Source organism: Tiliqua scincoides, chromosome 9 (assembly GCF_035046505.1).
Source record: "Tiliqua scincoides isolate rTilSci1 chromosome 9, rTilSci1.hap2, whole genome shotgun sequence".
In the NCBI taxonomy this organism is placed as follows: Eukaryota; Metazoa; Chordata; class Lepidosauria; order Squamata; family Scincidae; genus Tiliqua; species Tiliqua scincoides.
The window spans coordinates 19,838,830-19,851,131 of record NC_089829.1 but is presented as its reverse complement, the minus strand read 5'-3'; the positions used below and the strand labels follow the sequence as shown (position 1 = coordinate 19,851,131).

Genomic DNA, 12,302 nt, shown 5'->3' with positions numbered 1-12,302 from the left:
CTGGCAATGGGGAAAGTCACCAGTGGCATTCTCCTCAAGATCCCAACCAAGACATGAAGCTCAAAGACTTCTGGTAGGACTACCTGTACACCCTACACATGCTTCCCTTTTAACTCTGGATGTAGGCACTCCAAATTCTATGCCAAGAAAAGTAAAATTCTGCAACCTGGGTATATTAAGTGGCAGAATACATAATACAACGACGTAATTCTGGTACACACAGGGAGGAGCAAAGAGCTCTGCAGAGCCCCTCTCACTATCACTGGAGATCTTACTCCCTTCTCTTGACATCACCCCACTGTGGCTTCCGAAATTTCAGAAGACCACTGGCCAAAATGCCTTTCAAGCATCCCTTTGCAGTCATCACAGGCTAGAAATTCTTCTCCTTTTTGAAACAGAAAAGCTGAAGGACCTGCTCTGTGTCTCATAGAAAAGTGGCACATTCAGTGGTGTAGTTACAAGGGGGGGGGCATGGTAATTACTGCAGGTGCTGCAATGCACAGTGTAAGTGGCCCCTCCCACTCGACACTGGAGCCATTTCAGGCAGTGACAGCAATGAGAAGGCACTTGTTGAACCACATGGTGTCTCCTGAGCATTGCCGTTGCTATCCAGAATGACTTCGATGGTGAGTGGGAGGGACCGCTTACACAGTGCATTGCAGTGCCTGCAGTACTTGCCACGTGGCCCCTCCTGTAGTTATGCCACTGGGCACACTGTCACCTCCGCAGCACTACCAACCAGCCTGACTGAGGCAGCGAAGGCCACACAGAAAAGTCTAACTCCGGGTGAGCTTCTTCACAACCCTTTGGAGACCAGTTGCTGGGCAAAATCTCAAAGAGGATCTAATTAACATTTCTTTTTTTTCCACAGGAGATCATCCTATCACACTGCAGCTGGAGTGAGACCAAAGAGCCCACTCGGAGCCAAGCTGCGCACATAATCCCTTCCCATCACAGGCGAGGCTTTCTCATTAAAGGTGCTCAGAGACATATTAATATATTATGTTCTGTGAGATGCCAAACTTCTCCATTTTATTTTTACCTAAATGAAATGAAAATGATCTCTAAATGAAAAAGACATGGCCCTAAAATAAGCGCAGGAGGAAAACATCTCATTATTTTTGCATACAGCTCAGGAATATGCAACTCTAATTAGAGAAATAATTGTGGGCCTCTGGAAGACACACTCCTTCTCTTCCTCCTCCCCACCTCAAGGAAATCAGCTTTGCTGTCCTGCACTCAAGTTGTTTGCACTGCTGATGAACCAAGAAGTTGCAAAGAAATCAGTTTTGCAACCGGGCAGGCTCAAAAGAGAGACACGGACGCTGGTCGAGGCCTCAAGACTGACAAAAGGGCTAGACTCTCTGACAACACCACTGTTTATGGAACACCCAAGGAAGTTAGATGCAGAGAGAGAGAGAGAGAGAGAGAGAGAGAGAGAGAGAGAGAGAGAGAGAGAGAGAGAGAGAGAGAGAGCACTCAGCTTGCATGCCCTGCCTAATCCAGATTTAGGGAGACTTCACCGAGGGCCCCCAAGATCCAAAGTCCTCATGAGGATATCAGAGGGCCCAGTCTTCAGCACCCCGTCTCCCACAGCCTCCAACCAGATGCGCCAAGGGGAGCTGACAAGCAGGGCACCAAGACAAGAGCACTGCTTTGCAAAGCAGCTGGAGGCAGGCAAAGCAATGCTGTCAAAAATGAGAGGCAAGCAACTCATCACACTCACAGCTCCTCCACTTCCCTCATTCATTTTGCATTCAAGCCTGCAGACTCTGGTTTCTTGCAGTCCCTCGTCTGAAACTCTTTCTATGCATGCATGACTTTCTGTGTTATTTATAGATTAAATTTTTTGTGGCAGATACTTGAGAAATTCACCCTTTTCCCCAGCACCCCCCCCCCCCAAGCTGTCTGGTTTGCACTGCAGGGCCAGGTTTGCACAGCCAGCCTGCAGAACCCTTGGACTTTGGCCCCTCGTCCCACGGGACAGCAGTGCTTGGGGAAAATCTGCTGATCAGGCGTCTGCTCCCTTCTCAATGCACTGCCAAACGAGATACCACGTAATGTAGGTCAGTGAACCAATGACTGACCTTCTCACTGGAGCCCAGTGACAGAAGCTCATTAACAGTTTCATTGGCTGTCTCTTGCTCGGCACACCCGGAGGCCAGAGGGCAGGACGCTGAGCACCTGAAGGCGGAAGGGAGAACCAAGGCAAGGGGGAAGAGAGCTGCTCAGCTGGGTTAATGTTTGCAATCACCTCAGGCAAATAAGGCAACCGACCAGTTAGCAAACCTACAGCGGTATCACCAGCAATTACTCACTTAGCGTGAGTGCTCCTAAATGTGGGAGGAAGGCAGGGTATAAATTCGTTAAGTAACAACATTAATTAGGGGCAGCCACCATGCCAGTGGTCTGAAAGGCATATGGACATCTAGCCACAGGCCGCAAGGAGAGGCAGTTGCCTCCTGGAGAGGTGTTTAGGTGCTGCCAAGGGCAACGGATTGGGAGTCCAAGGGGTCTGACCTGGGGGGCACATCTACCAGGAGCTCCTCCTGCATGAGCTGCAGTCGCTCTCTTGCCCTGCTCTGGTTAACTTCAACATGGCTTGCGCAAGATAGCCATTGACGGAAGAGTCCCTAGCAGAGCTGGAAAAGAAGTGAACATATGAAGCCTGAGCCTGACCCCCAGAGTCTACCCTAGTCTGCCCAGCCATCCTGAGCCTGACCCCCGGAGTCTACCCTAGCCGGAGTCTACCCTAGTCTGCCCAGCCATCCTGAGCCTGACCCCCAGAGTCTACCCTAGTCTGCCCAGCCATCCTGAGCCTGACCCCCGGAGTCTACCCTAGCCGGAGTCTACCCTAGTCTGCCCAGCCATCCTGAGCCTGACCCCCAGAGTCTACCCTAGCCGGAGTCTACCCTAGTCTGCCCAGCCATCCTGAGCCTGACCCCCAGAGTCTACCCTAGCTGGAGTCTACCCTAGTCTGCCCAGCCATCCTGAGCCTGACCCCCAGAGTCTACCCTAGCCGGAGTCTACCCTAGTCTGCCCAGCCATCCTGAGCCTGACCCCCAGAGTCTACCCTAGCCGGAGTCTACCCTAGTCTACCCAGCCATCCTGAGCCTGACCCCCAGAGTCTACCCTAGCCGGAGTCTACCCTAGTCTGCCCAGCCATCCTGAGCCTGACCCCCAGAGTCTACCCTAGCCGGCGCTATCTACACTGGCAGCAGCTTCGACACACTGGTCTTTCCTACCCCTGCCCAGAGATGCTGCCAGGGGTGGGACCTGAGTCCTTCTGCATGCAAGAGATACAGCCTCTTCCCAGCTGGCTCTGCTAGGAAGAAAGGTGGGTGCCCAGCCACATAGCCGAGGCATCTGGCACCCGGGGCACAAACATTTTTAACACCCCCCAGACCCGTTAGATCAAATTTAACAACTTCCCAGGTGTTGACACCTCCTGGGGTGTTTAGCAACCCCAGCTGTCCAGGAGGTAGTCGGTGGTGAAGGGGGCCACACAAGACCTCCCTGCACCTCAGACCACCTCCCAGGTGTGGGGGGAGGGTTAACACTGGAGAAACACTGGAAAAGTGGCACCCCCACATGACCTGGAGGCCTGGAATATGTGCCCAGGTACCCTGCCCCACCCTTAGCTATGCTAAGGCCTCGGGCAGGACATTCCTGATGTCACTGAGGGTGGTGGGTGGTGGTGATGGACCTACAAGGCAACACCTCCCAGGAATGCCTCCTGCACCATCTCTCAGGCATGAACAGGAGTTTCATAAGAGCCCTGGTCTAAGACCCATCCTTGGAATACCAGTCAGGATTTTACAGGAGCGGAAAGACAACCACATCACAGTGCAGTTTGGCGGACACAGAAAAAGGCCGGCTTGGAGAACACCCAACAGCATCTCAGGTTGTCCTTTTCGTGGCTCACATTTTATCGGAACAAGCACCATCAATCAGAAAAAGAGCCCTCTTTGCCCAGCAAGCCTCTAAATGCCATTTAGACTCAGTGGGGATTTGCGGACTGTACAAGGTTATAAATAAACCAACCGCTGCCAATTTGGCTTCACTTATTCCTTTCCTCGAGAGCCATTTGTTAGGCAAAAGAGCTTTTAATTGGAACACAGGAAGACGGCGTCTCAGTCTGGAAAATCTGCTTCAACGCAATCGGGCATTGCAATCCAAAAGGAATGAATGAGACATTAAAATTGGGGATATGAATGGAAGAGGTGGAGGTGCCACAACAGCCTCTCTCCCACACCCCATCCAAGCTCTGGGCTTATCCAGCTGGAAACAAGCAGGGGAGAACAAGCATGTCCATTCTCCTGCTTTGGTGGATAGCAGGAAGAGAGTAAGCATGGAGTATCACTCCGCCTTGTGCCACCCCCCCCCCCCAGCTTTAGGGGCTAGAGCTGTGAAACATGAGCACACTGGCCTTAAATCTTACCCCTGCCACAAATGCCAGGCAGAAGCTGGGCACTGCTGGAGAGGCAGGGCTTGCATCTGAAGCAACCGCCCTGCGTCAGTACCTCTTCTTCCATGCCTGCACTGTGTAGTCAATCAAATTCTGTGATGCAACATCACCGCACACTGAATTTCCTTACCTCTGTTTATTGGTTGCTGCTCGTGGGGTAGAGAGGAGAAACCTGGAGCACACATTACAGAATGCACTTGTTTCATGATGTGGAGTTGCCAAAGTTGGTGGCAGCCAGCTGTCTCTAGCAATGTCCAATTCCACTCTCAGTCAGACAGCCTCAAATAAATCTCTCTCGGTCTCTGCCATCTATCTACAACAGGGGTGCCCAAACCCCGGCCCTGGGGCCACTTGCGGCCCTCGAGGTCTCTCAATGTGACCCTCAGGGAGCCCCCAGTGTCCAATGAGCCTCTGACCCTCCGGAGATTTGTTGGAACCCGCACTAGCCTGATGCAACTGCTCTCATCATGAGGGCGACTGTTTGACCTCTCACAGCTCTCGCGTGAGCTATGGGATGCGGGCTTCCTCCACTGCTTGTTGTTTCACGTCTGTGATGCAGTAGTGGCAGTAAAGGAAAGGCCAGCCTTGCTTTGTGCAAGGCCTTTTATAGGCCTTGAGCTATTGCAAGACCTTCATTCATTCATATAAGATCACCTTTAATATATTCATTTATGTAAACTTATGTAAATTTATTCAAATTTTAAATGCAAGTTAATTTTTTTTCCCCCGGCCCCCAACACAGTGTCAGAGAGATGATGCGGCCCTCCTGCCAAAAACTTTGGACACCCCTGATCTACAATATGGGCAATAATCCTACCTCACAGGGTTGTTGTATGAAATGCCGAGTTCACACAAACAATGGCTTTCAAGAAAGCCAGGAAGAAAGTGATCTGGGATCCTTAGAGCCTTACTGAGGGTTCCACAAAGAGAGGACTGGTTGAAAGCCTTCCCTGGAAGACACCTGAAGCTGCAAGGAAGCACTGGGCATGCTTCTGAGTGGCTATGAGGCCCAACAGGCATAGCTGGAGCTCCATGTAACCTGGAATATTTCCCAGAATCCTCTGCAACAAGCAACTTTTTTTCTTGGCAGACAAATTGACACGAACAAAATTCCCTCAAGTTGGAAAGCCCAAACATTCCAAGAGCACTCGGAAAAGCGCCCAGGTAGGATTGCTGCCATTCCAACCTCAGCAAAGCCAAGGGAATCTGCCAGAGGTTTTAAGGAGAGAGGAGGAGAAGTGAATGGTGACTGGAAAACCATTGGATTTGGAGAAAAAGAAAGGTGGCAGCTTAAGCCCTCAATCTTGGACCAGCGAGGAACATGGAGAGCTCATTCTTGTTTTGCAAGTGCTAGGAGTGGCCCCAGACAGTGCAGGGTGCATGCCCTCCCCCACAGAGCAGCCTCGAGCAGGGCAACTGTTGTGTGTTGCTGAGACAACTGATCTCAACTGAGCTGTACAACTGAACTGTACCTGGCTTGACAGCCTTCAGCACAGCCCGGGATGACTTCAAGACGGCTTCGTAGATGGCCCTCTGATCCGGGGTGAACTTCCCATTGGCCGGAAAGGTGCAGGTGATGTCCGAGCCATAGCAGTAGTACTCCCCACCCATGTCAAATAAGCTGTGAAAGAAGAGAGAACAGCAGTGAAGACCGGCAGCCAGGAAAGAATCACAACCACGGAGGGGCTGGACTTGGTGGTCGGCCAAAGGTCAGCCCCACCGAACAACTGATCTCCGACTTCTGCAAAAGGGGCTTTTTGTCCAAGTGGCTTCTGGTCGGCAGCATGGGTGCACTGGCACACCACGGGATCCTATCACCGTCCTAACCACCACCGAGAAGGGGGTTTCATATTATAAATGCAGAGCCGAGAGCATGTGGCTTTTGCTAAGGCTGTTCAAGGAGTTCCATTCAGAGCTGTAATTTGAGCAGGAGCTTTCACATTTTGGTAGCTCAGGCTCTCAGTCGCTGCGTTAACACCAGCTCTCAAAGGACCAGGGATCCCTCTCTGGGTTCAGAGGTCATTAAAACGCCTGTCGCACACTCTGCTTGACAAGACTGGCTAGTTTTTGGATAAGAAGGGGACGCAAACAACATAGTATCTGAAGACCAACTCTCTAAAATGTGTTATTCGCTATTCAGTGCTCCCAGAACTGTTCTAGGCCACTGGGCTGGTCCAAGACCTCTTGAAATCTAAGCCAGCATGCCGAACGCTGCCCCCTTTCTCCTGGGGATGCGCCAGCTTCTGCTCCTTGCACTCCCTAGATTGGAAAAAGAAGAGGAAGTATGGAGGACAGGAGACTAGTGGCTTAGAGCATTCCATCTTCTCCAACGTTCTATCTTCTCCCCCACACCCCTTTTCATTTTCCAAACTAGGGATTGGAAGTAGTAGTAGTGGGGGGGGGCAGGTGGGTGCAGTTGCTTCCTCCATCAACCTGCTGCCTGAGGTGACGGGCCAGCCCTCGCTAGGACAGGACTGCTTCCTTTCTCCCCACTATGTACAACCTTCCATCTCAGATTCCAAAGCATGATGGAATGCAAGGAGGAGAAAAGCTGAGGCAGCTTTCCGGATATTTATTTACAGCCTCAATTGCTGTTTAATTGATTTATGATTCATTCAATCAGTTAAATCAACCCTTCAGGACTAAGTCCTCCCTACCTGGGTAAAAACAGAACCATTGATTGTTAGAGTTAGAAGGGAACTTGGGAGGTCACCCAGTTTGATCCCTTTCTCAGCAGACAACTGCTACTGTATCCCTGACTGGTCCCTCTGCTTGAAAACCTCCCGACAAGGGAATGCACAGGGCAGACTGTTCCAGTGCTGGACAGCTCGTGCAATGAGGAAATTCTTCCTTCTGTCTAGCCTAAATTGACTTCCCTGCTGGTTCAAGCCATTGCTTCTAGCCCTGACCTCAGGAACCACAGGGTGCATCCCTTTCTTCTGCATGGCAGCCCTCCAGATACTTGCAGATGGCTCTCATCTCTCCCCTTGGTCTTCTCCAGACTAAATGTACCATGCTCCTTTAATCATTCTTCTGAGGACTTTGCTTCCCAGGTCCCTCTCAGATGCCTGCCTTTGAACCGGCTTCCACTTCTCAATGCCCGCCTTAAACTGTGGTTCCCAAACTGGAGGCAGCATTGCAAGCAAAGTCTGACTAGTGCAGAACAGAGTAGAGCAATTGCTTCTCGTGGCCTGGATTCTATGCCTCCAATAAACAGCCCAGCATTGCACAGACTGCTTTGTAGCTGCATCGCACTTCTGTCTCATGTTCAGCTTGTGGTCCACGAAGACACCAATTTCCTTTTCGTACCTTTTGTGGCCAAGCCAGCTCTCCCCCATCCCATACTCGTACCTCTGATTTTTTTTTTTAAATAAACCTACATGCAGAATTCAGAGCATGATACCATAGTCTTTCGAGACTGAAGGTTGCCAACTTCACATGCAGAATTGCATTTATCCACACTAAACTACATCGTGCTGGCCTGGGCCCGAAACAGGGCTGGTTGGAGCAAGCTGAAGGAGGCAGCAACAGAGCTGAAAGCACGAGGCACCGAGACGGGGTTCTTTGTTACCACATTCTGCCTTGCCTTCTTCTCCTTGTCCTGCTAGCTACTTCCTTAAGCAGCTGAGCAGGTGGGGGGAGAGACCAACAGCGGCGGTGGTGGTGGGGGGGGGGTGTCCATGCACACTAATATGTAGTTATTTGAGTTCCTCTGTAAACCACTTGGTGAACTTTTTTTTTGTTGAAAAGTGGTATATAAATATTCTTAACAACATGTGCAGGGGATGGGGGTTCATACTAGCAGGGGTGGGGGGTCTGCCCCAACCAGTGGCGTAGTTTGGAGAGGGAGATCAGGCCACACCAAGTAACATGCATGGGAGGGGTGACACCGCTATTGGCCAAAAAATTTTAAAATCTTGGTATTTCCTAATAATACCATCATGTTGCATATCATTTGATGCATAATTTCATGAGGATTGCAATGAAACAAACCGCACTGAAATATCACTATTCTATGAAAAACTATAGAAAAAAAAACCAGCGGGGTCGGGGCAATGGTGCATCATCATGCCCACCGGCTGGGGCATTGCCGCGCTCACTGCATGGGAGGAGGTTCCACCCTGGGAGTGACCTGCTGGCCTCCCGCACTGGGTGACGCAAACCATAGTGACACCACTGGCTCCAACTCAGGTTGCTCCTGCTGAAGCTTGAGAACACCCAAGTCACTGGCTCTAGGGACCATTTCTGGGGGAAGGGGGAGGGCGAGATTTTTCTCCCCAGGCCCTGAGCAGCAGGCCAACATCAGCAAAGTCCACCCTGGAGGGGTGCCACAAGGACCACCCCCTTTTCCTCCACATTAACCCTTTAGCTAAGAGTGTGGGACTCCCTCTTGCGTTCCCTTTGTTTCCTGGCATCTCTTAGATTTGTGTCTGCCCTGGTGGACAGGGAGCTGCCTCACTGTCTTTGTTAACCGCCTCAAGCACTCTTTCCTTCCAAAGTCATGTATGAATCCATCAAATGCATACATAAAACGAGGTGCGGGTTAGACTCAAGCCAAGTGGCGCTGGCTTGAAACAGTAGGAACCCAGAGCAATTGCTTGAGGCCAACAGACCTTTTGAGGTGCCACTGAAGCCACACATGATCCATGCGCAGATCCCCAATGCTTCCTAAGAATCGGTGTTCAGGACACATAGCTGCCTGCCTGGAACAACTACACATCTTGGGGGGGGGGCTCCTGAGAAAAGGCTGGTCGCCCCTTTTTGGTCTGGTCCAACCCTTCCACTCAGAGTGCAGCTCCATTGCAGCTCCTAGGTAGAGTGAGGCAAAGTCCAAAAGGCACCTGCTATGCAGCAGGGGAAGCATCTAGGGGAGGGGCAAAACACAGAGACGCCCCCTAGCATGAGTCATTGCTGCCTACCTAGTCCAGCCATCGATCCGTCTCTCTCCATCGATCTACCCACACTGACTGGTTAGGCTGCCCAGAATGGTCCTGATGGTGAGTGGGAGGGGCAGCCTGCACGGTGCAGAGCAAGCCACCCCTGTAGCTACGCTACTGCTCACTCGTAGGAACTTCAAGGGGCCGCACTGGGAAGGCCAGCCTGGCCGATTCCTCTGACGTTCTGCTTGGGCCATCCGCCCACGAGTGACAGTGCTGGGCTGGAACATTTGGCTCCAAGTACACTGATCAAACAAGCAGCAGCGCAAAGGAGTGGGGCAAGAGTCAGCCTTCCATTATTGATTCTTACTGTAAATTGCGTCATGCCCAGGCAGATGTATGCAAAAGGTCAGCACCTCCCACTGTGGCCGCAAGAGAGCCAGCTCTTCGCAGAGCATTTTGTTCTTAGAAACGTCGCTTAAGTTTTCTTTGGCCCAGGATCAAGTGGCCCGAACACCAAGCCTAACTCTGCTTTCCTGCCAAGAATCACACACACACACACACACCCAGGAGCTCACAGCTTTTCTGACAGCAAAGCAGCGGCAGGTTAGAAGAGGCCACTCTGTCTATAGGAGGACAACAACACAGGCACAGCTCCGTCAGCCTCACAAGCGCGGGATGCACATGATTGCTTCTCAGGTTTGCATGTCCCTCCAACCACGTTTTGCCCCACTGATTTTCAACTCTTCCCCTGCACGAAGGTGCCACAAAGTCAGTCAGACCTCTAGCCCAGCAGTTCCCAAAGTGGTGTGCTCCAGGAGCATGAGCCACAAGAAAAATGAATGGAAGTTGAAAAGACCCCCACAAGCCTCAAGTACTGGGGACTCCTTCTGCATGCATTACTATTCTGATCTTTCACTCCATCTCTGCACTGGGGTGGGAGGATTTGATCACTTCCAATGCAAAGCCACGACAGAATTATCTGCCCTCCGAGGAAGGTCTGCAGGAGTCACTGCTCGGCACAGCTCTGTCTCACCTCAACCCTGGCAGCTTCTACTGAGGGGCAGAGGATTCTGCACTGCTCACCTCCTCTAGAATGAAAGCAAGCAAGCTGTTTCCATTGTAAAGCCATGTCAGGCACTTCTGCCCTTACAAGAAGTCACCTCTGTGTCTCCGCATGAGTCACTGCTCCTTCTGGACTGCTCAACCAGGGGACTCATGTAGAAACACAATGTTTGTGTTTGAGGGAAGAGAACTGTAAAAGACAAACTTTTTGGCATAAAATTGAAATGTGGCTATCAGACATTTTGGAAATGTAGCTTTAGCTACACACATAATTCCTCTGGTAGAATCATCTGAGATTTTCCCAAAACGTTTTAGGATAAAACCACTTCTAGCTCCTCTTCCTCCAACTTCCTCATCAACTCTCTAAGACAGCTATTTCCAAAACTGTGTGCCGTGCAAAAGCAACTCATAAAACCTAAGCCAATGAACCTAAGCCAACCACAAAGGAGGCTGCCTCATGCACCCCTGCGCGTGCAATCCTGGATGTCCTTCTTTTCCAATCTGCTACTTCCGCCGACAGATAATTCCGCAGACACTTCCACAGACAGACAGCTGCCTTGAGTGCCCTTGTGGAATAGAAAGGCGGGATATATATGTATGTGCATACACAAACAAACAAACAAACAAACAAACAAACAAATAAATAAATAAATTCTGTGGCATGTCTACCACAAGAGTCACTGGAGGACTCAAATCACACTTGCTGCCAGGAGACAAGGCATGGTTACTCAACCTCAAACGTGACCTGCCCAAGTCCACATTGATGTCATTGCTCTGGCCTTGCCTCTGAAAATGGAAGCCCAGAGCAGGGACTCATTCAGAGACATTTGGGGGGGGAGGGGCTCCTCTGGGTTAGTGCAGGGTAATTTGCATCTCCAAGGACAAAATATGAGTGGTGTGGAAGTTTTAAAGTTAAAACAAAAGAAGCAGCAGGATTAACTCTATCCATTTAATCAGGACAATCTGTCACTATCTGGTTGTCCACACAGCTGGAAAAACATAACTGCTTTATTATGTCTTGCTTAAACCGACTAATTCATCTTAATTATGAAATCATTACAAAATCTCACACCCTTTTTGGGCCACCTCCAACTTTAAACCAGCTCTTTGATGCCAGAGATACACTGCCCTGAACATAGGAGGCTGTTCCTGAGCCTGATTCTTGTTCATCAGGTCCAGTATTGTCAACACTGACTGGCAGAAGCTCTCCAGGGTTTCAAGTTTGGGTTGTCTCCAGGTCCCTCATCTCCTTCAACCTCACTCTTCCAGCTCCCAGAGCTGGTGTAGCTTAGAGACTGCACTGAGAAACAGAACATTCCTGGTTAAAAGCTCACTCCTGCCATGAATTCACAGTGGCCTTAAGGCAAGCCATTCCCTCACAGCCTCAGTCATCCCATCTGCAAAATGAGGATAATTGTTGCTGCAATGCCAAGACAAGGCACATGAAGTCTTGAACTTTGATTTTCCACCCTGAACTATTTTCCAGCCTTCTCTTCAGGCCCACATGCAAGCAGATATCTTTTTTCTCCATTTCTGGCTTCATCTTCACGTGCAGGTGGCTGGTAGTAAGAGAACGTGCTATACCACTTTAAGAGTGCAGGCAGGAAAATTACACTTGTGATTGCTTTCCTACCAGAAACAAACAGCACTAGCACAGCTCCTTGTAAGCAGAAAGCTAAATCTTCAGGGATGGTGCCCTGAAGCTTTTGTTTCGTTATGTTAACTTGCATGGCATTTGTTACACAGGGAGCATTTGAAAATGGTATTTCTCCCACCACTAGTCTGTAGGCCACCTACCACTTTGTTCCACCATGTATATATGGACCAGCCCCCCCTCCCCAAATGTCTCGTATTGCTTTCCAACCTCTCCACTCCTGCAATGACAAATCCAC

At 50.4% G+C, this 12,302-nt stretch overlaps 1 protein-coding gene across 1 annotated transcript in view; it reads right to left on the bottom strand.

Annotated features, from left to right (window-relative positions):
• The window catches only part of PEPD (peptidase D), a 183,662-nt gene that overhangs the window by 12,454 nt on the left and 158,906 nt on the right, over window positions 1–12,302 (bottom strand). Inside the window, exon 12 of the mRNA XM_066637314.1 lies at window positions 5,941–6,089. Coding sequence (XP_066493411.1) covers window positions 5,941–6,089 — 149 coding nt within the window. The remainder of the gene's footprint in view (window positions 1–5,940; window positions 6,090–12,302) is intronic.